The sequence below is a fragment of the Peromyscus leucopus genome, chromosome 4 (assembly GCF_004664715.2).
Source record: "Peromyscus leucopus breed LL Stock chromosome 4, UCI_PerLeu_2.1, whole genome shotgun sequence".
In the NCBI taxonomy this organism is placed as follows: domain Eukaryota; kingdom Metazoa; phylum Chordata; class Mammalia; order Rodentia; family Cricetidae; genus Peromyscus; species Peromyscus leucopus.
In genome coordinates, this window is record NC_051066.1 from 140,734,570 (window position 1) to 140,762,043 (window position 27,474).

General features: G+C 49.5%; 1 protein-coding gene across 1 annotated transcript; it reads right to left on the bottom strand.

Moving 5' to 3' along the window:
- Positions 1 to 253: 253 nt before the first annotated feature.
- Positions 254 to 25,963, bottom strand: Ctcfl (CCCTC-binding factor like). Its single transcript, XM_028893798.2, has 10 exons — positions 25,415 to 25,963; positions 20,543 to 20,768; positions 17,590 to 17,760; positions 16,425 to 16,558; positions 12,820 to 12,940; positions 12,277 to 12,426; positions 10,606 to 10,766; positions 6,139 to 6,321; positions 2,398 to 2,518; positions 254 to 1,881 (listed from the first exon to the last, which is right to left on the bottom strand). The coding sequence occupies exons 1-10, from the start codon at positions 25,961 to 25,963 to the stop codon at positions 1,733 to 1,735; spliced, it is 1,965 nt and encodes a 654-aa protein (XP_028749631.1). The 3' UTR covers positions 254 to 1,732.
- Positions 25,964 to 27,474: the final 1,511 nt, after the last annotated feature.

Below are 27,474 nucleotides of genomic sequence, written 5' to 3' on the forward strand. Positions count from 1 at the left end.
TTTAAAGACCATTATTAGCCAGGCTTTCTGGAGGTATAACCCCAGGTACTGGGAGGCTAAGGATTGAGAATTCAAGGTCTGCCTGGGCTACACAGAGTGAGGTCAAGGCTAGCCGGGACAACTTTCTCAAAATAGGAAGTACAAAGATGGTTGTGGTGTATCCGTGGTAGAGCCTTGCCTAGCATGCCTGAGGCCCTGGATTTAATTTCTAGTAAATCAAAAATGAAAAAGACCACTATTCGCATACAAGAAAGACAGTTTTTAAAAACCATTTCATTTTATTGAATTATGCAAAAATCTTTACAACAGTCAAAAATAAGAAACTATAAAACTTGAGTCACAATGACAGCATACAGCGGACTACAGAGTTTAAATCCTGTTGCGTGTCACGTCTCAGCGGAATTCATTGGAGGCAGGCAGAGGACAAAGTGGCCCCACTGCTCCTGTGACCACACGTGGGACGTTTGGAACAGATCAACATTTTAAGAACTTGGACTTGGGGCCTGTGGGTGATTTGGAGACGTGGCAGTGTGGGGCTCCACAGCAGAACACAGGCCTGGCTGCTGCCGATCCTGGACAGAAAGACCCCAGGCACCGAGTGCCTCAGACACCGAGTGCCAGAGTGAGGGCTGGAAACAGATATTCTCCCTAACTCGTGAGAATTACAGGAAGTTCAAATTCTTCACAAATACACATTTCATTATCAGATTTCTTCTCACAGCCAATCATTTAAAAATGTAAATAAAATACTTCTAGCAAAACAAAAGGATCTAGATCTGTTTTTTTGAGAAAGAATCTCATGTAGCCCAGGCTGGCCTGGAGTTTGATATGTAGCTGAGGATAACCTTAAAGTCACCCTCCTCTGGCCTCTACCTTCTGAGTGCCGGGAAGACAGGCACACACCGTCATACCTGACTAAGAATAAAAATAATGTTAGTAACACCACTAGCGCAATTTCATAGCTGGCAAGGAACAGAATTAAAAGAAAACGCAAGCCGGGCCTGGCGGCAAAGGCCGGTCCTTCTGGCTACCAAAGACTGAGGAAGAGGATGGGCAGTTCAGTGTGGCTGGGGGTGTAGCTTGGTGGTGGAGTACTTGCCTGGCTTGTTCCAGGTCCTGGGTTCAATCCACAGGTCTATAAAAGTAGGGTGGGGGGCAAACATCTGTAGGTCAGACTTGCTCAATGTCGAAGTAAAATCTATTATATATATATATATTATTTTTTCTAATCAAGTGGGCTACTTACTGATTTCTAATATTCCATCTTTTTATAGTATTAAGATCTTTGGGTTGAATTTAGAATTCATTAAAAGCATCTTGGTAGTTTTAAACATTAAGAAAAATTCATTGGTATAAAAAAGGTATACAATTCATCCTCAGTGTTTAGAAATCATAGTACCAGAAATACCATGGGTAGACAAACAACGTAAAAGATTCCTTCTTCAAACTGCCCACATGCTAGCTGGGCTGAGCTCCTGTGGAAATAAGTATTTCCTAAAAACTGTCCCTGGCTCATGGTGGGCCACCCTGCCATCACTAGAGAGTGAGCCCATGGGACTGAGGTGTGCCCTTCACTCCAAGCTCTGACTCTTGTCTTCAGGAAAAAGTTGCAGTTTTTTTTTTCTTTAAACATTTCTACATTCTACATCAAACTCTGGGAACATGGCTATCACCATGGTGATCTTGTTTCTAACTTGTTTCTTCTCTAGAGGCCACAGCACGGAGCAGCCTGTCACTTATCCATCATGTCAAAGATCATCTCGCAGGTCAGGCCCTCATCCAGGCTCTCGCTCCTGGCTGCATTTTCGCCACCGTGACTCAGAGTCAGCTCCCCAGGGCACCATGCCTCCTTCGAGGTATCGCTCTCCTGGGCCGCAGTATCTAGGAGAAAGCGTACACAGTGAGGAAACGTGAGAGAAAGCCAAGACATCCAGAAAGGGGGACCAGAAAGTATACGTTGAAACAGTGGCTGCAGTTTGAACCCAGCAGTAGGCATGCCGGAAAACAACCTGATTCCCGAACACCGGCTTTGAGCAGGGCTACTCAACCTGGGCAATGGGGACAGGGACTCCTTTATGGGGCACTGCGGGCACTATAGGAGGCCAGCAGCTCACCCATGAGATGCCTGTGGCACACTCCTTTTCAGCTGTGACAATCAAAAATGTCACTAGACATGAATAGCTGAGCAGGTAAGGGGCCACTGCTAAGCCTGGTGATCTGAGTTTGGGGTTGAGTGTAGGTAACCCTGCAGAGTGGGGCTATAATGAAACCACTCTGATGCGGTTGCCCAGCCCCTCAGTGACAGGGCCCAATGCCCTCGCCCTCACGACTTTCTAGCTGCCGTTAACAATGGGAAAACCACTCCCGATTAAAACAAAGTGATCAGAAAGTGCGTACCATTGCCCCATGCCGGCCCTTCCTCTATGGCCTGCCTCCTCGGCTCTGGTTTTCCTTTTTTGGAGGTGGCCAACTTCTCATGCTCCGGGTCACACTTCTTCCTATGTCTCTGCAGGTTACTCTAAGGGAGATGACACAGGCCACCAGTGAACATCAGTGTCCTCATGTGCAGCTTGCAACCCATGGTTAAGAGGTGGCCTTCAAGGACTCGGAGACAGGTAGAGGAATTTGTCACGCTGGAGCCTGTGGACCCATGTGATGGGTGGAAAGAACTGACTCCTGTAAGTTGTCCTCTGAGCTCTGCATGTACGCTGTGGCACACGCTGTGGCACACGCTACACCCTCTGATATACCATACTATCAGTAATTACATACATTTCTTATCAGGAAGGCAGCAAGTAATACGTACCTTTTAGATTTTGGACCAAAACCAAAAAATAAAGCCAAACCAAGATGATCTTAAAAATGTGTGTGTGTGTGTGTGTGTGTGTGTGTGTGTGTGTGTGTGTGTGTGTGAAGGTGTCTCTGGAGGCCAGAAGGGGCCGTCAGATGCCCTGTAGCTGGAGGTGTAGATGGCTGTGAGTCACTGTGGGTGCTGGGAACCAAAGTCAGGTCCTCTGCAGAGCCCAAATCTCCCTGGCAAAGTACTCCTTGGTGCTTGGGTCATTCTGGAGGTTGAGCAAGGGCATGAAGGAGACATGTCGCTGACCTGAAGTGAACATGAAGTCTGGATCCACATGTCACATGTGTCCTTGGTGACTTCTGACTGCTAAGACCTAACACAGGACACTGCCCCATGGGGAGTCGGCTGAGGAGGGATGAAGAGGTCAGAAGCAGAATCCGTTACTGAGATTCAAGAAACCTCTGTATGTGGGGTTGAAACTCTGACAGAGAAACCCGCACGAATCCAGGATGGGAAATGACTATGTTAACAAGGCTCCAAGGGAGCGGATCCCCCGACAGCGGGTGACCAGCTCCGCTGGGGGCCCGGGGGCCTTCACCGTTCAGAGCCATCTGATCAGTCCACACTAAGGTCACTCTCCTTTCTTTCCCAGCTTCTCTATGTGCTCCCCAAATAACAGTGCCACCTACGGACTCTGGGGCACACTTCCTGCTCTCTCCACTTCATCGTGGGTTCCTTTCCCAGCACCAGCCCGTGTCTAAGAGCTGATGGGAGATCAAAACCAGGCCCAGAGAACACCGCCGGGCATTAAGTCACGTTGTGCTAAGACAAACGGACCCCACTTCTTGCAGTGAGAACATGGAATGTTCTCCTTTGTTTAACTGTTTTGGTTTTGTGTTCGTTTGCTTTAAGGCCTATATGCCTGGGCCACACCTATTGCCTCCTCCTACACCCATGCTGACCTAACTTGGTACCTGTCTTAGGGTTTCTATTACTGTAATAAATAACACGACCAAAAGTAGCTTGGGAAGGGAAGGATTGACTCCAGCTTACAGCTCTCAGGTCACAGTCCATCACCGAAAGAGGTCAGGGCAGGAACTCAAGCAGGGACCTGGAGGCAGGAGCTGATGCCGAGGCCACAGAGGAGTGCTGCTTACTGGCTTGCTCAGTCTGCTTTCTTATACAACCAGGACTACCTGCTCAGTCCTCCCATATCTACCTTAGTTGAGCATGTTCACTAGCTCAATTTGGGTTCTGGCATATTCTTTTTATAAAGAGATTGCCTTGCCCAGTTACTTTAGCTTTGTTCTTGTGTTCTTCTCCCAACATCCGCTCATAAGTGGTCTGTCCATGTCTGCTGTCAAGCTGGAGCAGAAGCTGCCCGAGAAGCTGGGAGTGTTTATTCTATTTACAAAGAAAATGTGCTGGTCCCGGCTATGTATGGTTATGTATAAAATGAAGCTTGTTTTCAGTCGCGGTGGTGGCGGCGGGGTCAGGAGTCCTCTGAGCATCCCAGACCAGCCAGGGGCTGTTGCCCCAGCAGGAAGCAGCAACTAATGTGTCTGCCGTGCGCGGAGATCAGAGCTGAGAACTCCTGGTATAAGCTGAGTTAATACACACGAATACAGACGTGTCAGCCTCTTTAAAGGATGCTGAGTATGGCATATTTACACTCTTCTGGACACAGAGACAACGGCATGTGATAAATCCCTGAGCTCAGAGAGAAGGAACATCAGAGATGCTACCTAGGTCAGGGTCAGGGTCATCACAGGAAGGGGAGCCATGCTGCTGGCTGGTGACATTCTGATCCAGAAACAAACTGATGTGTATGCTAGTGAGCAGAAATTTGTGAATACCTTTAGATCTGAGCTTGAGACAAATCAGGGTATACTTGCCTGCAGTGTCCCAGCCCCTGACCAGCCTCCTCCTGCCAGAGAGCAGACCTGTGGGTCTGTAACAGGCTCCTAGTGCCAGGAATGCAAGAATCCCAGGTCAGTCCTGCATCCCTGGAGCTGATCCTGGAACTCCCTGCTGCACAGAGGCAGACACCCTACAGAGAGCCTGATACCAAAGACCCCCAGTGGGCAGGACACCTCACTTATATGTGCCCTTCCCCCACATTAGAGAAACCTGGCCCACAGGCTCCTGCTGGAACCTCCCCTTCCTGTGAGATTTGTAGGAAGGGATCCCACAGTCTTATCAGAGCCCCACCATGCTGTCCGTCTGTCCATCCATGGTGTTACTAACTCTTCTAATAATCCAAAGGTCAGTCTGCTCCTACATCCCCCTGAGCCCCACACATGAGACCTTTCTCTTAACCTTCTAAAAAGGTAAGTTGGATTCCAAGTATCCAGCTGTGCTTTCATTTTTAATAATCAGAACCACATTGCCACACTGCTCCTTGATTCCAGACTCATGTACACTGAAGTGTGATACATATTTGTTGAGCGCTGACATTGTGAGGTTATTTGTTATTCAGAAAGAGAAAATGAATACACCAACTGACAGAATAGACAATGAATGTGAATCCACTGCCTGATTTCACACCTTTGAAACGCCCGAGAATGGAAATCACTCTGGAAGACGCCTGCATTTAGTTCACAGGATAACTGTCAGCTCTTACACTACAAAAACTAGGTTTTTAAACCCAGCATGTGGCACACAAACCATTAATCCCTGCACTCAGGAGGCAGAGGCAGGTGGATCTCTATGAATTTGAGGCCAGCCTGGTCTACAGAGCGAGTTCCAGGCTAGCCAGGGCTACATAGTGAGATCCTGTCTCAAAAATGAAAACAAAAAAAAAAAAAAAAAAAAATCCTAGGTTCGCTCCAGAGTCAGAGAATTCCCCAAACTGTTTTCAACATAGTTTGTGGACAATCTGCCCTGGGGTTGCCCAGTCCTGGGCCTGGTGGAACACAGTGGTTTTAACAAAATAAAAAGTGGTTAAAAACCAAAATAACACTAATAAGCAACCATGGGCCAACTTCTTATCCACCAAAGAACACGACTCACAGACTGTATGACTCTGGCCTGGTGATCTAGACTACCCCCCGCCCCCTTCACACCTCAGGAGACCAGGCCAGGAGGAGCACAGTTCAAGGCCAGAATGGACAATTAGCTAGAGCTGGTCTAAAAAAAAAATTATAGGAGGCCCAGTGGGTGCTTGCCTGGCACACACCTGGCCTGGATTCCATCCCCCAAAGGCTGTGTGCCCGGGCTTCCTTTTTGCCTGTCGAGGGAGAGCATGTGTTTATAAACACTTGACTTTTCTGAATCCAAAACCTGCTGGGAACCTTCTCCAGAGGAGGGGTCACGTCTGGAGACGGGGGCGTGCTTACCCAGCGGGAAAAGCTTTTGCCACACTTGAGGCACAGATGAACAACGGGAACAAAGCTCGGGTCATGGTACTTCCTCAGGTGCACAGCGAGCAACTGCTTCTGCCGGAAGTGTTTGTTGCAGTCGAGACAGGAGAAGGGCTTCTCTCCCGTGTGCGTGCGCACGTGCGCCGTCAAGCACCGCTCCTGGGGGAAGGCAGGGGTACAGCTGACTCGGGGTGGAAGGGTTCCCAGAACTGTCCATCATTACCGCGCTTTCCTTCCTCAAGAGCGGTGTGGCCCTCATCAGAGCCAGGGCCTGCTGCGTGCTAGGGGATCAGGGTGTGGAGTTCCAAATCAGCCTGGGTTACAAGAGACCTGCCCCCCAAAACAAAAGAAAAACAAACAAAACCAAACGTTCTCTACGGCCCCCACTCGGAGGAGGAGGAGGAGGAGGAGGAGGAGAAGATTTATGTGAGTGTGTATGTGTGTACATGCACACCTGGGTGGGGCTACCAGAGGCTAGAGGGTATCAGATCCCTGGTGCTAGAGTTATGGGCAGTTGTGCGGCTAGAGTTATATAGGTGTTGAGAATCAAATTCTCAAATTCTCATCCTCTACAGGAGCAGCAAGCACTCTTAACTACTGATCATCTCTCCAGCCCCAATCCAGCCTACTGTGGTGTTGTGTTCCCCCAAATATTGTGCATGCCAATAAACTTATCTGGGGCCAGAGACAGAACAACCACAATATTAAACATAGAGGATAGGCAGTGTAGCACACACCTTTAATCCTAGCATTCCAGAGGCAGAAATCCACGTGTTCAAGGATACAGACAGGCATGGTGACTCACGCCTTTAATCCCAGGGAGTGGTGGTAGAAAGCAGAAAAGTATATAAGGTGTGAGGACCAGAAACTAGCAGCGTTTGGCCTGGTTAAGCATTTGGCTGGTTAAGCATTTGGCTGGTTAAGCTTTCAGGCTTCTAGCAGCACAGTTCAGCTGAGAGCCATTCGGATATGAGGACACAGAGGCCTCCAGTCTGAGGAAACAGGACCTGCTGAGGATCCGGCGAGGTGAGATAGCTGTGGCTTGTTCTGGCTCTCTGATCTTCCAGCGTTCACCCCAATACCTGGCTCAGGTTTGATTTTATTAATAAGACCTTCTAAGATTCATGCTACAACCTACACTCTGAATGATGATGAGTGTGAAATCCTGACTCTGGTGTCCACTAGTGAGACCAAGCACCAAGGCACACTCAGGATCACCATACACTCCAAAGTGCTTTTGTGTTGTGGATGAGACACAGCCGTATTCACTATGAGAACACCAAGTGAGGAATTGGCAAACATTTTGAAAAGTTAAAAGAAAATCAGTACATTAAAAAATAACACGACATGCTAATGTTACATGCTAATGTTCAGGGCTCACACATAGGCAAAGTCATTAACAGATTATGTGAAATTCAGAATTATTTGCTCCGTACTTTTCCTGCCAAGTCTGGAAATCCTTTCAGGGATTCAGGAGATGTCTGCCTCTGTTTCTTCTGCAGCTGTGGGGTGTTTGTTGAGGAGAACCCAGAGTGCAGGCACAGTTTTTAAAAAGAACCAGAGGGAGCTAGGCTCAGTGGGTAAACGGTTTCCTGTGCCAGCCTAAGGATCTTGAGTTTAGATCGCCAACACCCCTGTAAAAGTGAGGTGTGTTTCCCTGTACCCTCAGCTCTGAGAGGAGACTCCTGGGGCTCTCTGTCCAGCTAATCTGATCACCCAGTTCCAGGACTGGTAAGAGTCTGTCTCAAATGTAAGGCAGAAAGTGATGAGGACTCAGTGCTGGGCTCTGGATTCCCCGTGTGCTCGGGCAGGCGCCCCCACACAGGAACTGTGGACACGGTTTCTGCTATCACACCCCAACTCAACGCGCACCGGTCTCTTTAAAGTGCGGGGCAACACTGAGTGTGAAGCCGTGACGACCAGCCTTCTGTGTCCTACGCTGACCGGACCTCTGGGCTAGGCATGCTGCTACCGCCCCACGGGGCAGTCATTGGGAGAGCACCCGACTGCAGAGCTCTGGAGTCTGTGTAAACCATGGATACGGTTCATCCCACGGTCAAACGAAAGCCTGCTTCCCAGAGATTCCAATGCTGTCAGGAGTCTTCAAGGGTCAGAAAGTGCAATGTTCGTGATGACAACATCTCCAAAATCTGAATTCTAATTTTCTTTTGAAAGATGAGGTTTTATCAGTGGCAACACGACTCCCCTGAATTTCCCACCCTGCCATCCGTTTGTCAAGAGAATGCTCGCCACGTGCTTGTCAGCACATGCACAGTCTGTCTGCTGAGCATGTGTTCAAATGAAAACAACCACCATGGCTAGTTAAACTGGTAACTCATACTACCCCACTCCCCGGGCTGCAGAAGGCAGGGGGTTGCTGTTTACAGCATCCTTCTCCTCCCACAGAGCATTAAAGACTGTGTCGGGTTAAGATTTACTAAGGAAATAACCTTGAGAGCATTTCTGAGGACATTTAAAATGACTGAATTTTGTGTGTATGTGGTGTGTGGGGGCAGTGCATGTGTGGCGATCAGGGGACATCTTCACGGAATTGGTCCTCTCCTTCCCCCTTTCCTTGGGTTTCGAGGGTGGAACTCAGCTCCTCAAGCTTGCTGGACCTCAAGCTTGCTGGAACAGTTTACTGGCCGAGGGAGCACTTACCTGCTGAGCCATCTCAAGGGCCCTTCAGCTATTCCCGAGTGGCATGCCCTTTGTTTTGGCTTCCGGGCAGGAAGATGCCAGCTGTACCCAGTCCAGTCTTGTATGTTACTGCCGCAGTTAGGGCGAAGACACACCGCGGCTCTGACACTGGATGTCCGCGCAGGGAGGAAGGTGGGTCACTCCGACGTCACTTTGGTGATGGGCCCTGAGTGTGGTGAGGACCGCCGCAGGTTTGTAAACTCTCTCGGCAGCTGCAGCTGATGGCCTGTGGCTGCTCCGGCTACTCTGAGCTGGCTGCTCTGGTCAAGCCCAACTCTTCCAAGGTCAGCACTGAGAGGTCTCTTTTCTTTCTTTCATTGTTTTTTGAGACAGGCTCTCATTATGTGGCCATGGCTGTCCTGGAACTTGCTATGTAAACCAGACTGACCTCAGACTCAGTGATCCACCTGCCTCTGAGCTGGGACTAATGTGCACCACCACACTGGCCCCTTTTCTCTTTCTTTATGTATGTGTCTGTATATGTAAGTGCACAGAGCTCTGAAGATACATTGGAGCTCCTGGAGCTGGAGTTATAGGTAGCTATCTGCCACACAGTGTGGGTGCTGGGATTCGAACTCGACTCCTCAGACAGAACAGCAAGTGCTCTTAACTGCTGAGCCGGCTCTCCAGTGTTGTGGAATATTATTTTAACTAGGCGAAGATGAGTTACATTTGTTTATGCTGCAGAATATTACTTGAATGGTGTACGGGTGTTGCTTTTGTTTATGCTGCATTTGTTTATCCATGGAAACATGTGTTGCATCGTTTTGCCTTGCCTGCCTAAGGCACCTGTTGGTCTAATGAAAAGCTGAACGGCCAATAGCCAGGCAGGGAAAGGATAGGCAGGGCTGCCAGGCAGAGAGAATAAATAGGAGGAGAATTCTGGGCTGGGGAGAAAAAGAAGAGAAGAATGAGAGAGAAGAAGAGAGGAGAGCGAGAGGGAGATGCCTGGGGCCAGAGGCCAGGCAGCCCCGAGCCTGCCAGCAGACACAAGATGCAGTCAAAGTAAGATACACAGAAGAAAGGTAAAAACCCCGAGGCAAAGGTAGATAAAGGTAAACAGGTTAAGTTAAAAAAGCTAGCTAGAAACGAGCTAAGCTAGGCTGAGCATTCAAAACTAAGAAGTCTCTGTGCCAGGATATGGGAGCTGGTTGGTGACCCAGAAGAAAAAGCCTGGTCCACTCCAGCCTCTAGCCTCCTTCCTTCCTTCCTTCCTTCCTTCCTTCCTTCCTTCCTTCCTTCCTTCTTCCTTCCTTCCTTCCTTCCTTCCTTCCTTCCTTCCTTCCTTCTGTTTATGTTCATTTATTGTTTTATTTTGATATATAGGAGTATTTTTCTGGCTTGTATGTACATGTATCGTGTGTACCTGGTACCCAGGAAAGTCAGAAGAGGGTGTCAGATCCCCTGCAGTTACGGGTAGTTGTGAACCACTTTGTGGGTTCTGGGAATCAAACTCAGGTCCTCTGCAAGAGCGAACTACTGCTCCTAAGAGTTGAGCCACCTCTCCAGCCCAGCCTCTTCCCTAAGAAAGAATGACTGCTTCTCAGTCCATTCATCCTGTACCTGCTTGCAGTGTTCACACCGACTCACACAGTACCTGCTTGCAGTATTCACACCGACTCACACAGTACCTGCTTGCAGTGTTCACACTGACTCACACAGTACCTGCTTGTACACAGTGTTCACACTAACTCACACACAGTACCTGCTGGCGCAGTGTTCACACCGACTCACACACGGTACCTGCTTGCATGAGTAATCACACTGTTTGCACTTGAACTTCTTCTCATTCTTATGGGTCCTCTGGTGCTGAATGAGGGCATAGCGCTCGTGGAAGCCGGCGGGGCAGTATCGGCACTTGACCTCCACGGGACTATGGGTGTGCAGGTTGCGCAGATGGACACCTGTTAGGGCCACAGGAGACAAGCTGACTGTGGCAGGGCGAATGCCTAGGGACTTCTTGGGTGGGGTGGGCAGTTCTGGGCACTGCAGACTCTCTCTGGCACCTCGGGGCTCCCTCGCCACACATTGGCTTGCCTCCCTCAGAGATGACAGGCTCCCACCTCCAGGTCCAGGTGCGTGTCCCCAGGGCACGAATGTCCCACCTGAGCACCATCGCCATGAAGGAACTAATCAGAGGCCTCAGTCTAAGACCTGTTCAACGGGGAGATCATGGCTACAGGTCAACCATGAACATTGAGAACCTTAGGACAGTGCAGGGGCTTCAGAGCAAGGCTAAGGGGTCTTCTGTAACAAAACCAGGACTGTTGTCCTGCTGGAAGTCTAGGCTCCTTCGTCCCACGACCTGAAAGAGGTGCACGCTGGGCACACTGTCGAGGAAGCTCTTTACTTGGCTAAGCTTCAGGCCTGGCACTGAAGAGGCTGAACAGAAGACCCCAGAATGATGGAGGAGCTCCCGACTCGGATGGACAGACCACCTCATTCTTCCAGGAAGACGAAGAGCCAGTGACTCTCTGCAGCCCTACAGAGCTGCAGAGCAGTTCCCTCTGGCACGGGACAACTGGCCCCACTGGGCAGTGCTTGGTGGTGCCTTGGGAACCATAGTAGCACTGACAGAATGTTCCAGATGAAAGACAAAAGTTAAACATTGGTCAACTGCCTTTACCCCTGCAGGGACAGTTCCAAAAATCTCTGAATTTCCTGAGGCAACTGAGAGGGTTTTTATTTTCACTGACACTTTTACTGTCCCTGTGACATACTTTTGGGAAAGGCGGGGGGGAGAGGATGAGTAGGGGTGTCATGGAGATCTAAGGGCTCTCTCCCCAGCTCCCTGTCCTCCACACTCCTATGCCAAAGGCTGTCAGCCCTCCCTGCCAGGCTCCCAAGCACAGTCACCCCTGCAAGCCTGGTCCTGTCCTAGGCTGCCCTGCGTCCCAAGGCTCACCCCAGGAGAAGGCGGACTCTGTGTCACAGGCCGCCTCTTACGAAGCAAGTTCCTTAGGGAGAACCCTGCCTCAGTTTCTCCTCTAAACCCTCATCAAGCTCCAAGTGTGCAAAGGGTGGGCTGAGGAGGGAGCATGGACGCGGCTGAACTCTAACACCATTGCCTTTTGACACCCAGGTCATCAGGACCACTGTCTCTGCAGAAAAATTATCCATGTCCTTCAGCCTCAGTGTCCTTATCTGTAAGGGCAGGTCCAAAACGAGATAAAAACAACACCCGTGGATTTGATCATGCGAGTATGTAGACTGGGCTGGCGGCTCCTGAACTGCACTTACTCAGTTCAGCCACCAGAGGGCAGGACAGGACCTCTGTAAATACATTTCCAGAAAAGTTTCCCAAGCTCAGCCAGCCTTCCGGAGCTGGGCAGGCTCTGCAGGCTTGCGGACCTTGGGAGTCCAGGAGGAAGGCCTGTACTGCGGCCAAGGGACACCACCCAAGCAGACACTCACGCAGGTCGCTCTTCCTTGCAATGATGGTAGCGCAGTGGGGACACTCGTGTTTGGGGACATTCTCTCCGTGCTTCTGTGCCACGTGGATTTTCATGGTCCCACTCTGTGTGAACCGGGCATGGCAGGTGGGGCATTCATAAGGCTTCTCACCTGTGACGTGAACAACAAGTGACTCAGGGCATGGCTTCCCGGGGAACCTGGTCCTTCCCAAAGGATGCCTGTGCTGGGCCTTCGCCTAAACCTGTCGGTTTAGCCTCAATGGCGTAGGACCGGGGAGGCAAGCCGGACAGGGTCACAGGGCCCAGATGTGAAATTCCCCGACACTGGTGGCCCCTCACCGGGGCGCATGAGATTGCGTATAGAGAGGAGACCTGGGCCTGCATCATCTTTACATGACAAACCAACTGAGCAGTACATGGTTCTCACCTGAGTGTGGGCACGGCTCTCACCTGAATGTGTACACGGCTCTCACCCGAGTGTGTGCATGTGGCTCTCACCCGAGTGTGTGCACGGCTCTCACCCGGGTGTGCGCACAGCTCTCACCTGAGTGGGTCCGCATGTGGCGCTTGAGCTTGTAGGTGTCCTTGCTGGCATACGCACACTGGCAGCATTGGAAGGGACGCTCGCCGGTGTGTGAGCGGATGTGGCGCTTCAGCTTGCTTGCCTAGGACATGTGGGAGAGGGTCATTGCGATGGGACCCTGAGGGTGGTCAGGGCTTCAGTTAACCAACTTCCTATGAGAGATATGAGCAACTCAGGAAACCAGGAAACCGAGGCAGGAGGATTGCTGTAGTTCAAGGCCCACTAGGGCTGTATCAGGACACCTTTTCTCAAACCCCCCCCAAAAAAAACCAGGAAAGGGGGGAAGGAAACCTCGTGTGGTAGTACCTGTCTGTAATTTCCAACTTTGGGGAAGCTGAGGCAGGAGGATTGCTGCAAGTTTGAGAACAGCCTGGGTCATACAGTGAACCCAAACCTGGGCTACAGAGACCCTGTCTCCAAAAATCAAAATGGAAAATTTTAAGTTAACCAGACCTCAGTATTGGGGTGTCCCATGAAACAGAACTGTCCAATCTGCTGATGATTCTTAATTTTGCCGCTGGCTGTATGCACAAGGTCCTTTGGGGTTAATGAGCAGCGGTCTGAAGACTTCCACACTAAAGTTCACTTTACAAGCAGAAGCAGAGCTTGCTGCTCAGTGCTCTGTGTGTTTCTTTCTTTATTTTCAAGTCCCTGTCCACTCACAGCAGTGAAGTTTAAATCTCTGAAAAGACGAAGGCTGGAAAAGCTTTTTCAAGCAGGAAAGCTGAACCATTAGATAAATGGGAAGCCACATGTAAGGGTTCAGAGTCCTCACGGGCCTCTGCTAACCAGGCTGAAGACAGAGACTGTGCTGTTGCCCCAAAGTGTGGTTCTGGGTGCTACTGGCTTCTTCTTTTGTTTTTGTTTGTTTGTTTGTTTTTCAAGACAGGGTTTCTCTGTGTAAAAGCTCTGGCTGTCCTGGAACTTGTTCTGTAGACCAGGCTGGCCTCGAATTCACAAAGATCCATCTGCCTCTGCCTCCCAAGTGCTGGGATTAAAGACATGTGCCACCATGCCCAGCTACTGGCTTCTTTTAAAGATGCTTTTGAGACAGGGACTCACTTTGTAGTTCAGACTGGCCTCAGACACACAGAAATCCTGCGGCCTCAGCCTCTTGTATGCTGGTCTTGCTGTACTTATTTGAGAGGCAGAGGCAAGGGGATCTCTGTGAGTTCCAGGTCAGCCTGGTCTACAGAGTGAGTTCCAGGCCAGCCTGGTCTACAGAGTGAGAGCTGGAGCAACCGGGGCCACACTATGAGCCACCATCTCAAGTACAAACAAAAGTAACAGAGAGGGAACTTTTCAGCGGAAGAAAATGAACTCTCTTAGGTACCGAACGAAGGCCACTGAACAGGAAACAGAGTGAAACTTCTCACTCAGCACAGCAGCCTGCTCTGCTGCTACCCCTCCTCGCTGCAAACCCCGCGTGGTGTTTCACAGGAAGCAGGGTCATCAGCCACACCCACATCAACCCTGCTCACACTCAGAAAGGGGCCATGGCCCTGCTTCCCTGGAACGTAGGAGGCACACCTAGGCCGGAAGAACATTCAAGAACAGAGGAAGGTCTAGAGTGCAAAGGGAGACCCAAGATGAATGCCTCGGCTTGAATTTTTTTTAAAGAAGAAATATGTCGATCACCTTTCATGTATCACAGGAAAAAACAAACAAAACAATTTTTTACCCCTGAGGCAGGGTTTCTCTGTGTAGCCCTGGCTGTCCTGGAACTCACTTTGTAGACTAGGCTAGCCTCGAACTCACAGAGATTTACCTGCCTATGCCTCCCATGTGCTGGGATTAAAGGCGTGCGTCACCACCACCTAGCTCAAGAAAACAAATTTGTAACACCGTGGGCTGTCCCTGGACTGCATGGACGTTCTGCTACTAGGCAGGGTCTCAGAGCCTGCAAGTTCCTGGAGCGAATGGTGGGCACCCACTGTAAGTCCTTCCTGTGAGGAGCCTCGGGCGCCTTGCGGGACACCTTCTGAACCCTCGTGTTGCTGCTATGACCTTTGCCTCCGATAGGAAAGCTCTTTTTAAAAATAGCCACAGTTGGAACTGAATTCCAGCCTGTCTGTGAAATCCCCCAATTTATGAAACACACTTGCGTCATGGCCGTGTTGGAGCTTTGCTGTCCCCTTTAGCTTAGTTCCTGTGAGAAGTCCCTGCCTAACCCTCCTCTGCCAGGCTCTCCACCAGGAAATGGAACCTTGGACGTGGACCGCTAGAAAATGGACCTGAAAAGGAGACGCCACACACGGCCTTTGTTTCACTGAGGGTCCCCATGGCAGGCAGCAAAGGCCGGTCATCCCAGCAACTCAGGAAGCTGAGGTAGGAGGATTTCAAGTTCAAGGACTGCCTAAGCTGAAGCGTGAGTTCAAGGCCAGCATGGGCAACTTAGTGTGACCTTGTCTCAAGAAAGAAGACAGCTGTGGTAGAGTGGTTGCCTAGCATGTTGGGCCTAAACCTTAGTACCACAACACACACACACACACACACACACACACACACACACACACACACACACACCACCTAGTTGCCATGAGCAGAGCACGCAGCTAAAGTCCATCAGTGTGGGGACAAGGTTACATCTTCAAGACAGCAGCTCTGTGTCTGTCCAGGAGGTATTGGGGTACAGCTCAAAACTTCAGCCCAAATTCCCAAGTTGTGTGCTACAGGAGACATTCTGGTTTGTGACCCCGATGGTGACATAAAATATTGAAAAGGCCTTTTCAATAAGTCCGAGGTCTCTTTCTCTTTAGTTCTCAAATTTTCATTTTGTGCACGTGAGTGTTTTGCCCGCATGCATGTCTGTGTGCCACATGCGTGCCTGGTGCCCAGAGAGAGCATCAGATCTCTTGAAACTGGAGTTACAGACATCTCGTGAGCCACCATGTGGGTGCTGGGACTCAAACCAGGTCCTCTGCAAGAGCAGCCAGTGCTTGTAACTGCTCATCGCCTCTCCAGACCCAGGGTTATTTCTCAACCATAGCCAATATCTACGATCCATATACTTTTAAATATTGTTGGGGGACAGGAGAAGAGCCGGCTCAGCAGCCCTGCAGAGGACCCAGGTCCTGTTCCCAGCACGGCTGCCGAAGGCTCCCAAGCACTGTGACTCCAGCTCCAGGAATGTATCAGTGCAGCCCAAAAGCTCACAGGCACAGACCACCCTCCCCGTTAAAAATCATAAAAATAAATCTAGATAAATACTGTCTGGGGGTGGTGAGATGCCTGGCTGGTAAAGGTGCTTTCTACCAAGTCTGACGGTCCGAGTTCAGTCCTCCAGGAGGGGAGAACTGACCTCATCAAATTGTCCTCTGATGGTCAGTATGTAGACCAGGTTGGCCTTGAACTCATAGCAATCCTCCGGCCACAGTGCTGGGATTACAGGTATGAGCCACCATACCCAGCTCCAGTTTTTCATATTCAATTTGGACAATAATGCCTGTGGCTTCTGGCACAGATTTTAAAATGTGTCTTTGGTGAATAGTGGACTAATAGGTTAGCGTCCCTCTCGGGGCAGTGATTTCCCACTCTTGTACAAGGCTGAGTGCAAGGGACCTCACCTCGACGCTGGCATACTTGCACATGGAACACCTGAAGGGCTTCTCGTGAGTGTGTTTGTAACGCCTGTGCCGGACCAGTTCTCCGCTGGTGACAAATGCCATGTCACAGTCCCCGCACTTGTAGGGCCTGGTTCCTGGAAAATCACGTGGTTTACACTTTTCAAACAAGACTTAACTGCAAAACTTCCAGTGACTTTTTAGTTTTGAAATGGCAGTCTGAAAAGGCTTCAGCAATTAAGAAGTTCTTTGAACTATAAATATCACAGATGTACGAGACAGTGTTCTGGGTAACAGTTAGTGCTTTTAACTGAAATTCGAGAAGGCGTGGGGGGGGTGGGGAGCTCGGGCAAAACTAAGCTGGAACGGTGTGGCAGGCTTGTAACCCCAGCACTGAGAAGGCTGAGGGAGGGGGATCGGTGTTAGAGATCAGCTTGAACTGCAAGTGAGACCCTGTTTCCAAAACAAACAAACAAACAAACAAAACAAAAAGGCAAAACTAAGCATAAATATTTGCACAGTGGGAACCCACCTTCTTGCTGGGGAGCAAGGTACAAATGGTCCCTGGGTGCTTATGATAAGGTTTAATTAATAAATTAGATACTAAAAACCAGAACGAACAGCAATAAGAAATTGACAGACCAATGAGCTGGGCTGGTGGCCCAGGTTCATCATCCTAGCTGCTCAGGGGCTGAGACAGGAGGATCACAAATTCCAGGCTAGTTCAGCAACTTAGATCTGTCTCAAAATAAAAAGAGAAGGGCTGGGGATGTAGCCTGGTAGCAGAGAAGTTGTCTGGCACGCTTGAGTCCTCATTTTACAAAGAACACACAATGAAACTGAGTTCAGCAGACACCAGGAGAATACTGACGAAACCCTTTAAACTACACGCTGAAAATTATTAAATTAAAAGTTCTTTAAATTATTTAAAATTATTTTTCTGGGATTTTCCTTTATTTTTGTTGGGGACAGAACTCAGGGCCCTGCATGTGCTAGGCAAGTGCTCTACACTGAGCTCTGCCCCCAGCTTCTGGAATTTTCTATTTAGACCAAGGTTGAGGATAGCAGCAGAGACCGCAGTGACGCCCCCGGCGAAGGGAGGACTCACCGGGTTTCCTCTGCACGCTCACCGAGACTTGGGGCCCCTGAGAAGGACGGGGTGCCTCACCTGTGTGGGTGTTGACATGGTTCCGAAGGAGGGTGACGGTGCGGAAAGCCTTCAGGCACAGGTGGCACAGGTGAGGTCTCTCGTCGCTGTGAATTTTCATGTGACGAGTGAAAGTTGAGGACTTGGAGGACGAGAACTGGCAGGCCTCGCAGTGGAAGGTTCGGGGTTTCCCTGTGGGGAGAAGACACCGCGACACATCAGCAGAGGTCTCAGGACACCCCATCCCCCACGAGGAGCATCTGGCCAGGAGAGAGGTGTCTCGCTAGGTCCTGAACCCATCTTCCCCATTGTGCAGAATGGATGGGCACCAGTGGGGCTCACAAACATCTGTAACTCCCGCTCCAGAGGATCTGGTGCCCTCTTCTGGCCTCCAAGGGCACTGCACACAGGTGGTGCTCAGAAACACATACATATACACACACACATAAACTAAAAATAAATCAATCTTAGCTGAGCGGTGGTGGTGCACACCATTAATCCCAGCACTTAAGGGGCAGAGGCAGGTGGACCTCTGTGAGTTCGAGGCCAGCCTGGGCTACAGAGCGAGATCCAGGACAGCCAGGGCTACAAGGAGAAACCCTGTCTCAAATAACAATAAAACAAAAATAAAAACTCAGTCTTACAGAAATATCACAACATTTAGAGAGTGGTGGAGATCAGAGAGGACAGATGACCAAGTGTCTGCTCAAAGCAGGGGGTCCCAGAAGCAAATCTCCCCAAAACACGGACCCGAGTGCCTATGTTCTCTGTTGAGTGAAATGGAGCCACCCGCACGGCTTCCCGGCACCCTCCACCCGAGCCAGGGAGCTCTGGCAAACTGGCATGAAGCTGAACGGAAGCGCAGCCAACAGCCACGCGTGACTGTTTAAGTTTGTATCCAAAATAACTGAAGTGAAAACAAAGCGTGGCTCCTCTGCGGCAAGCCTCATTTTAGCGCCCACCAGCCACATGGGTGGTGGCTATGGTACTGGATACAATCCTTGCCAGTACCTCAGATGTTCCCCGGGGCACAGCCAGATCATACAGACATGTGAGCCACCCTCCGCCAGGACACAGCTGTGAAGGAGGGAGGCAGCCTCCGTTAACACCCCCTGACAAAGCTCTTGAGGATCTGGCTGAGGGCGGTTTCTAGCTTCCAGCACCGTGGACGATCACATCTGCTGTTTTAAGAGCAACTGGTGCTTGGTGACAACCACAGGGAACACACACGCAGTCGAGGCTGTGAAGGCGTTCCTCTACAGACAACACGCAGAAGGCCAAGATGTGCTTGGAGAAACAGCCGCTAGAACGATGTGAATGAAAGCAAGGTTTCTCTTCCCACCCAGTACCATCAGAACCACCACCAGAACCACAGGACAACGCACGGAAATCTGCTGGGTGAGGGTGTGGGGGAATGAGCCTCCGACACAGCGGGCGACCTTGGAGAGAGTTTGGCAGCTTCTCAGAACGTTAAACGTGGGGCAGGAGAGATGGCTTAATGTGGAAGAGTGCTTTCTATGCAAGCACAAGGTCCCAAGTTCAAATCCCCAGTGCCCGTGTAAAAAGCCAGGTGTGGTCTCAAACGCCTTTGACTCTAGTGCTGTGGGAGTCGGAGACAGGAGGGCTGCTGGAGCCTCCAGCCTAGCTTCGGGTTCAGTGAGAGAGACAGTCTCAAGAGAGAGAATGCAGACAGTGATACAGCAGACATTCTGCGACCTCCTTCCTATGCGGTGTCCACATGCATTCACGGGGGTGATAAAACATGTTCTGGAGTTAGAGTGGTGATGGCTGGCTGGGGTTACAAATACATTAAAAACTGGAGAACAAGCTGGGGAGGGATTTGGGGCTACAGCCTCGTGAGTGACTGTATGAGAAGCTGCCCCAAGGCAAAGAGCAGAAACTCCACCCCGAGAGGCAGAAACCTACAGGAGTGACCCCAGCCACACGTAAGGGGATCGAAGTGTTGGCAGGGTGGCTGGTCCCTCTGTAAACTGAGTCAGTTCCTTCCCAACCTGGCCGTGGTCACAGAAGAGAAAGACACTGTGCGCTGCCACAGGATGACTTTTTAGCGACAGTCTGTTGGTCTGCTTGCTTGTTTTTCTTGCAGGCCCGGGAATGGAGCCCAAGGTCTCACGCATGCTAAGGAGGTGCTGGAGCCACTGAGCTACAATTCCAGTCGGAGAGAACTTTTAAAAAGTCATCTAGAGATTGAGATAATGGGATAAAATGTCTTGATTTAAATAATCGAGAAATGACTTTAAAACAGCAGCCCATTAAACCACTGTGAGAGTCAAACTCCTCCTGTGGGCTGCTAGCATGCCATCTATTATGCTATCATTATGAGACCTCCACAGAGTTTCCCAGGCCCCTGCCTCTGAGTGCCCACCACTGAGATGCCCTGACAGGGCCATGGATGGCCCCACAGGAAGGCCTCTTCCTGCTGGGTGGACCCCCGGTCCCAGCTCCTAGGCTGGCTTCATTCTCCACAACTTTTCTTCCTCCCGGCCCCCAACTTTGCTTGTCCCCTCCCTAGCCTCTAGCCTTCTGCAGGACGGGCTCCCCAGTCCCATTCCCTTTGGCCATTGCTCTTCTATGGGGCAGGGCTTGCTGCTGTCCTGCGCTGTGATTACCTGCCTCCACCTGGCACTCCCAAGGAACTTCAAGACAGAAAGCAAAACCCAGTTCCTGGCCTGAGATTTATGTGCACAGTGCTTTTTGGAACATTTAAAAACCACTTTTAAAATGTCTGTGTGCAACAACAAAAACAAAAACAAACAAACAAACAAATAAACAAAAAAAAACCAAAACCTTTTGGATCTGATTTACAATACAGAACATCAATTTAAAATTTCTTCCTTTTCTTGATATGCTGGAAGGAGCTTTTAAAAGTCAACACCTCAAACCTGGATAACCCCCACCTTCCCACAAGAGAAACACGGGGTCTTCAGTGTCTCGCGTGAGCCGGCCAGCCTACCCTTGGGCTTCTTCCGCGGAGGTTCTGTGGTCTCAGCTCCCGGCACACCTGTCTGCTTTGGTACTGGCTGATCTCGCTGCTCTTCCAGGCTGAGGTGGGAAATGGTCACAACCAGTTCGTCTTTTCCTTCGTCTTCCGGTGTCTCTTCCACAAACAGGAATCTTTCTTTTCCTTCCTCATCTGGCCCTCCCTCTGGCAACGGTTGGTCCTTCTCATTGTCTTCAAACTGATAAGTAAAAACGGGCAATTAGAGGCAACACTGTTAGTTACTGTCTGATAGAATTCTTCACTCTGGCAAACCACAGAACCAGAAGGAAAAGCAAACACATAAGGCCGCTCGCTCATGGCCACCAAATGCTTGCAATTAAGCCATCGTTAATTGAGCATCAGGGTTTCTGTGGTGACTCCATCTTTTTTTGGTGGTGTTTTTCTTTTGGGTTCTTACTGGGTCTGTGGTCGAGCTAGCCTCAAACTCACTAACTACCTGAACATTACCCTGACCCTCTATTCCTCCAGCCTCCATGCCATGAGTGCTCCACTGGCTATCACCAAGGCAGGTTTATAAGGTTCTAGGGCTGGAACCCAGGCTTCATGCATTCAGCAGGCAAGGCTCATACCACCTGAGCTTCATCTCCAGGCCATAAGATTTCTTTTTTTCAAATACAATGCATCTTACATTAATAGTATTGTTTTCTGTAATGTTTAAAATACTATATATATAGTATTTTAAATTCATATATAATTTATATTTATATATATAATTTATATTATATATTACATGTATGTGCTGGGGGATATCTTTCTGTCTGTGAGTATGTGTTGTTCCCATTGGTTAATAAACAAGCTGCTTTGGCCTATGGCAAGGCAGCTTAGAGGCAGACAGGAAATCCAAGGAGAGAGACAGGAAGGAGAAAGGTGAAGTCTGGAGAGATGCCAGCTACTGCTGAAGGAGCATCAAGATGCCAGCAGTCCAGTAATGCCAAGGCCACGAGGCAACTTATAGATTAACAGAAATGGGTTAAGATATAAGAGGTAGTTAGCAAGATGCCTGCCATAGGCCATACAGTTTGTAAATAATATTAAGCCTCTGAGTTGTTTTTTTCCCCTCCGAGACAGGGTTTGTCTGTGTAGTTTTGGTTCCTGTCCTGGATCTCACTCTGTTGAACAGGCTGGCCTCGAACTCACAGAGATCCGCCTGGCTCCCCCCCCCCCCAGTGCTGGGATTAAAGGTGTGCAGCACCACTGCCTGGCCTCAGTGATTATAATTTAAGTGGCTTCAGGACCATGGGGCCAGGCGGGACCAGAGAAACCTTCTGGCTACATTTGGCGCCCAGACATGGTAGCAAGAATTTCCACCCAAAACCTGAGAAAGCTTAAAAAAAAAAAGATTCTAAAATGGAGTTGAAAACAGCTTCCTAGATGTGTCTCTCGGGCAAGCCATGGCTTGAGCTACAGTATGGTGGTTTGTGACATGTGGGCTTGACCTACAGTATGGCAGATTCCCATGTAGTACACTGTAGTGGGTAGCTGTCCAAGCTTTGACCTGGAAGTACTACCCCCAGTGAGGCTTCCAGTAACTGTCACACCTACCTGTGGCCTGCCCCTGAGACAGGGCCAAGACAGGAGCCCTTAAGACCTGAGATCTGGATGTGCAGGTACTCTTGGTTCCTGGTGATCCTGGATGGTATCACCAGGATGGAAGCAGAGTTCTCCAGAGAACACCGCTGGACTGCACTCCACCTCTCCTGGATCCTGTAACCTATCCCTTTATTTGCTGTAAGTTACCCCCAAATAAACTTCCCTTTTAACTATGTGGAGTTGCCTTAATACATCCACCAATAGTACACAGAGGTATCTCCAAGCCATACAGCACACTGAGTGGTGGATTTAGCTTTTGCTAGTAGCTATATGCTGCTACTAGCTGCTTGTTGGAGACACAGACCCACGGCTTTCCAGAGTGAAGGTGAGCATGGCTCTCAGAGTTGGCAGGAGGTACCTCCACCATGTTGGGAAGCTGAGATGGGCGGAGTCAGCAGCCAAAGCTGCCACTTCAGTCCTAACCACGCTGCAGTTTAAAGCAATGATCAGAAAAGGATTATAGAGACACAAAAGACAGATTCAGATGCAATAAACCTCTAAATGGCTTACATTATGTATAAAAATGTACATAGGCTTGGAAGAGAGAGGAAAAGGAGGATAGACAGTTATAAAGTAGACAGTTTTAAAAATAAAGTATTTAAAGAGACAATAAGAATAATATAAAAGTTAAGCCATGTAAAGATGAAAATTACACAAAGAATCTGGATACTGCAGATTATTATATTGTCTTTGTGATTTTTAACTGCCGAAAGACATTTGATTGTAAAGGCTGTTGAGTTAACATATATATATATATATATATATATATATATATATATATATATATATATATACACTTTAAAGGTGTCTTGACTCCAAAATTTGTGTCTAAGGATACATTGCTTTGGAAAAGAGGTTCTGCTTTTGTTCCCACAGAAGATGAGAACCTGTGGATTGCTTCCATGCTCAAATGGTTTGATCAACCAAGACCCCCTGAAAGGTCTCTGATGACACCATGGCCCAGATGATCCAACATCCAAAATCAGCTTCAAAGCAACTGGCTGAGATGATCCATCCTCACAGACTACTACAGCCAATATTTAACTATAATTCTTAATTTTCTTACGATCCTCATAAGATTACCAGCACCCCAATCAGCAGGAAATAGTAGGAGAAGTTACACTCAAATTCCCAAAATATTGTTTATAAATGTTTATTTTTTATTTAAAGGGGGTTGATTATAAATGCAATCTCTTTCTAAAGAAGAAAAGGGGATATTATAGATATGATAGGATGAAAGGGTAAGTTATTGGATCTACTTTTACTTTTTATTTATTTTTTTTTTTGGGTTTTTCGAGACAGGGTTTCTCTGTGTAGTTTTGGAGCCTGTCCTGGAACTCACACTGTAGACCAGGCTGACCTCCAACTCACAGAGATCTGCCTGCCTCTGCCTCCAGAGTGCTGGGATTACAGGCATGCACCACCATTGCCTGGCATTGAATCTACTTTTAAAGAACAGCTTGTTTAAAATGTTTTACATTGCCATAGATTTTAGCTTATTACAAATTTAAAGTTAATTTTGTTATACTGCATGTATATTTCTACTCTTGTTTAAGATATTATGTTTATGCAGCTCATTTAAAATTGTAATGTATAATTAAGAAATACAGATTAGCCAGGCTAGGATAATCAAATTTACAGTCATGTTAGTTAAGTTTTGTAGGCATATAAAGATATATTTCAATTAGGTAAGTAATCTTCAAACACTTCAAAGACTTACAGAATACGGCATTTAAAATGTTTTTAAAAACTTAGACTCTTCTAGACAGTGAGACATGTCTGTTCCTGGCAGCACCAATTTACTCCAAAGAGGAAGATGGGCATTGAAGACATTCCATATGGAATTTATCTTTTTCTTGGCACAAAATGGCTTGCTGGGCAAAGAACTGATCTTGCCTAGAGTGCTTGACAGTATGTTTTATGGACTGGACATACAGGACCCATGGAAAAATGACCACTATATTTTGCTAAAACAAGGCAAGATGGTCCTTCAGATTCCTGCTTTGCAGAGGAGATTGCCAGACGTTCTACAGGACACAGAGAAGTGACTAAAAACCTCTAGGCATATAGGCTGAAGATGGATGCCCCAACGTTGCAGAGGATCTTTGGATGACTGTCCAGGCAGCCAGATGTCTCTGTCATTCTAGATTTTTGGAAGTTGCTTACAATGTACTTCCTGTTTATTTAGATATTATTATATCCTTCTGGGGTCTTTGATGGACTTGAAGACTAGATAGTTATAATTATAGTTTTCATTGGTTGATAAAAGGTAAATTAGGTATGAAACTTTAGGTTAACAAATACAGATGATAAATTATTTTCTTTAATTTTGCCAAATACAAATAGACTAGATATTATAGCTATAATTCTTGCTTGATAACTGTTTATTATATATGATTTTACTATATTCAAGCTAAAACCTTTCTTTCTTTCTTTCTTTTTTTTTTTTTGAGACAGAGTTTCTCTGTGTAGTTTTGGTGCCTATCCTGAATCTCATTCTGTAGACCACCAGGCTGGCCTTGAACTCACAGAGATCTGCCTGCCTCTGCCTCCCGAGTGCTGGGATTAAAGGCATGCACCACTACCACCAGGCATAAAACCTTCCTTTTTGATTAGATAGAAAAGGGGAAGTGCTGGGGGATGCCTTTCTGTCTGTGAATATGTGTTGTTCCCATTGGTTAATAAACAAGCTGCTTTGGCCTATGGCAAGGCAGCTTAGAGGCAGGCAGGAAATCCAAGGAGAGAGACAGAAAAGAGAAAGGTGAAGTCTGGAGAGATGCCAGCTACTGCTGAAGGAGCATCAAGATGCCAGCAGACCGGTAATGCTAAGGCCATGTGGCAACTTATAGATGAATAGAAATGGGTTAATTTAAGATATAAGAGGTAGTTAGCAAGATGCCTGCCATAGGTCATACAGTTTGTAAACAGTATTAAGCCTCTGAGTGATTATTTTATAAGCGGCTATGGGACCTGCGGGGCCAGGCAGGACCAGAGAAAACTTCCAGCTACATGTGTGTGTTTATTCATGGTAAGGTTCATGTGTGTGTGTGTGTGTGTGTGTGTGGTGTGTGTGTGTAATAGATATGGTAAGGTCTCTCATTATTTTTACTGTGCTTTATTTTCCAACTTCAAAATATCTTGTCCATACATAAAATTGCACAAAACCTCGATCTAAGAAAAAAGTTTTACTTTGCTCTCTCCCACGAGGCATCGGTTTGTAAGAATGAACCATACCTTGGTCAGGGCTGTGCTTTCACCCAAGTTTGGCGTCAATTCTTGGTCCTCCTCAGCCACCTGCACGCTGTCCCGCAGCAGGTGAAAATGCATCAGCTCCACCTCCTCAGGTGGGAACAGCGCTTCCGGGATGCTGATGGCCACACAGTGCTGAAGGCCGGGCTGGGGCTCTTGTTCCAGCCACAGCACAGACGGCAGTGGCAGTAAGCTTTCCGCCTGTGGCATCATCACTGGAAACTCCTCGGTGTGTGGCACACTCAGCCATCCCAGGCCCTGGAGGTGCACTTCCTGGGAGGTCAGGTGCACGGCCTGCAGGGTCAGGATCCGCCTGTCGCTCTCCACCGGGACCCACAAAGGCAGCTCAGGCTGATCTTTCTGGGGCCCTGCACCCTGAAGCTGGCAGGGCTCGGCCTCTGCCTCGACAGCACCCTCCTGGGCTTCCATTCTTTGTACCCCACCCTCCTCCTTTTCAGGGTCTCCAGGTTTCAACTTCTGCTCTTTGATTTGGGTGAAGTGTTCGGAAGGGACAGGGACCTCAGCAGCAGCCATGGTGACGTCCCCTGACGGAAAGAGAGCATGCAATCTTTATGGGGGTGCAGAGGGGCTTGAGGCCTAGTGGACACGGGCTTTCATCAAGGTCCAAAAGACACAGCCAACATTCTAGGCCAGTCTGGGCTCTGTAGTGAGACCATGTCTCAACATCCCCACACACACGCAAAAGTCTCGAGCGGGACTTAAGCTACAAGAGGCAACAGTCCAACATTCTAAGTCCCAGGCTGGGTGCACGAAGGTGAAGGGTGGTGGCCTGAGCTGGCATGGCCAAGGGCTGAGCAAAACCCGGGTCAGCACACAGGTCTCCAAAGGCTCACCCACTCCCCAACCTGGTGCAACACTCGAGGTCTGCAGGGCAGAGCAACCTCTCTTTGGACCTCGAGGCTCTCGGCAGCCATGTGCACACGGCCCATCTGGCTCCATGCCCACCACCCACGCTCGCGCCTGCCCGTGCTGCTCCGGCTTGCCTCACCCCACCCATCCCACCCATTCCCATGCCCCCTGGTGCTCCCCAGGAGGCCTAGGCACCCCGGATCCTTACCACGGAGGCAGAGCCTGGGTAGGCTACCACGTGGCTGCCGCCTTGTCACCTCGTGCTATGCGGCTCTTCGTGCGCAGCCGCTGCCACCATCTCCCCGAAGCGGGCCGTGTGCAGGCGCCGGCGGGAAAGGGGTGGAGCCTAGGAGAGGGAGAGCGTGGAAATGGGGAAGTGGAGTAAGGGGGCGCAGGACCCCAAGGGGGCGCCGGAGTCCCGGGGCGGGGGAGGTGATGGACAGAGAGGGGGAGTGGGAGTCCTGAGGGGGGCGCTGGAGTCCGGGGAAGGGGGGGTGATGGACAGAGAGGAAGAGGTGGGGTCTCCTGAGGGGGGCGCTGGAGTCCCTGGAGGGGAGGTGATGGAGAGAGAGGGAGAGGTGGAGTCTCCTGAGGGGGGCGCTGGAGAGCTGGAGGGTGATGATAGCCTCCTGAAGCCTAGGGTGTGAGGATGAACGGGAGGAGGGTCTGAAGGGGCTGCTGGAGGCATGGCAGGTGGAGGTGGAAGAGGGGTCTAGAGGGAGAGCAGAAGCAAGTGGAGGGAACCGACCTGGAGACCTTGGGGGGACACCAGAGAGCTGAAGAGGAAGGTCCTAGGAGAGGCAGAGGCCTGTGTGCGTGCGTGTGCGTGTGTGTGCGCGTGTGCGTGTGTGTGTGCGCGCATGTGCGTGCGTGTGTGTGCGTGCGTGTGTGTGCGCGCGCGTGTGCGTGTGTGTGTATGTGTGTGTGCGTGTACGTGTGTGTGCGCGCGCGTGTGCGTGTGTGTGTGCGCGTGTGCGTGTGTGTGCGCGTGTGTGTGCGTGCGTGTGTGTGTGTGTGCGTGTGTGTGCGCACGCGTGTGCGTGTGTGTGTATGTGTGTGTGCGTGTACGTGTGTGTGTGTGTGTGTGTGTGTGTGTGTGTGTAGGGCGCTGGGTGGTGGAATGGGGCTTGGGGGCAGGTCTGCATTGTAAAATGGAGGGCCACAGACCATGTGAG

Coding starts and splice junctions, on each gene's coding strand:
- Ctcfl (XM_028893798.2), bottom strand. CDS start 25,963: ATGGCTGCTGCTGAGGTCCCTGTCCCTTCCGAACACTTCACCCAAATC. Junction 16,559..17,589: donor CCATGTCAACACCCACACAG/GTGAGGCACCCC, acceptor GTGATTTTCCAG/GAACCAGGCCCTACAAGTGC. Junction 1,882..2,397: donor AGGGCCGGCATGGGGCAATG/GTACGCACTTTC, acceptor GCTTTCTCCTAG/ATACTGCGGCCCAGGAGAGC.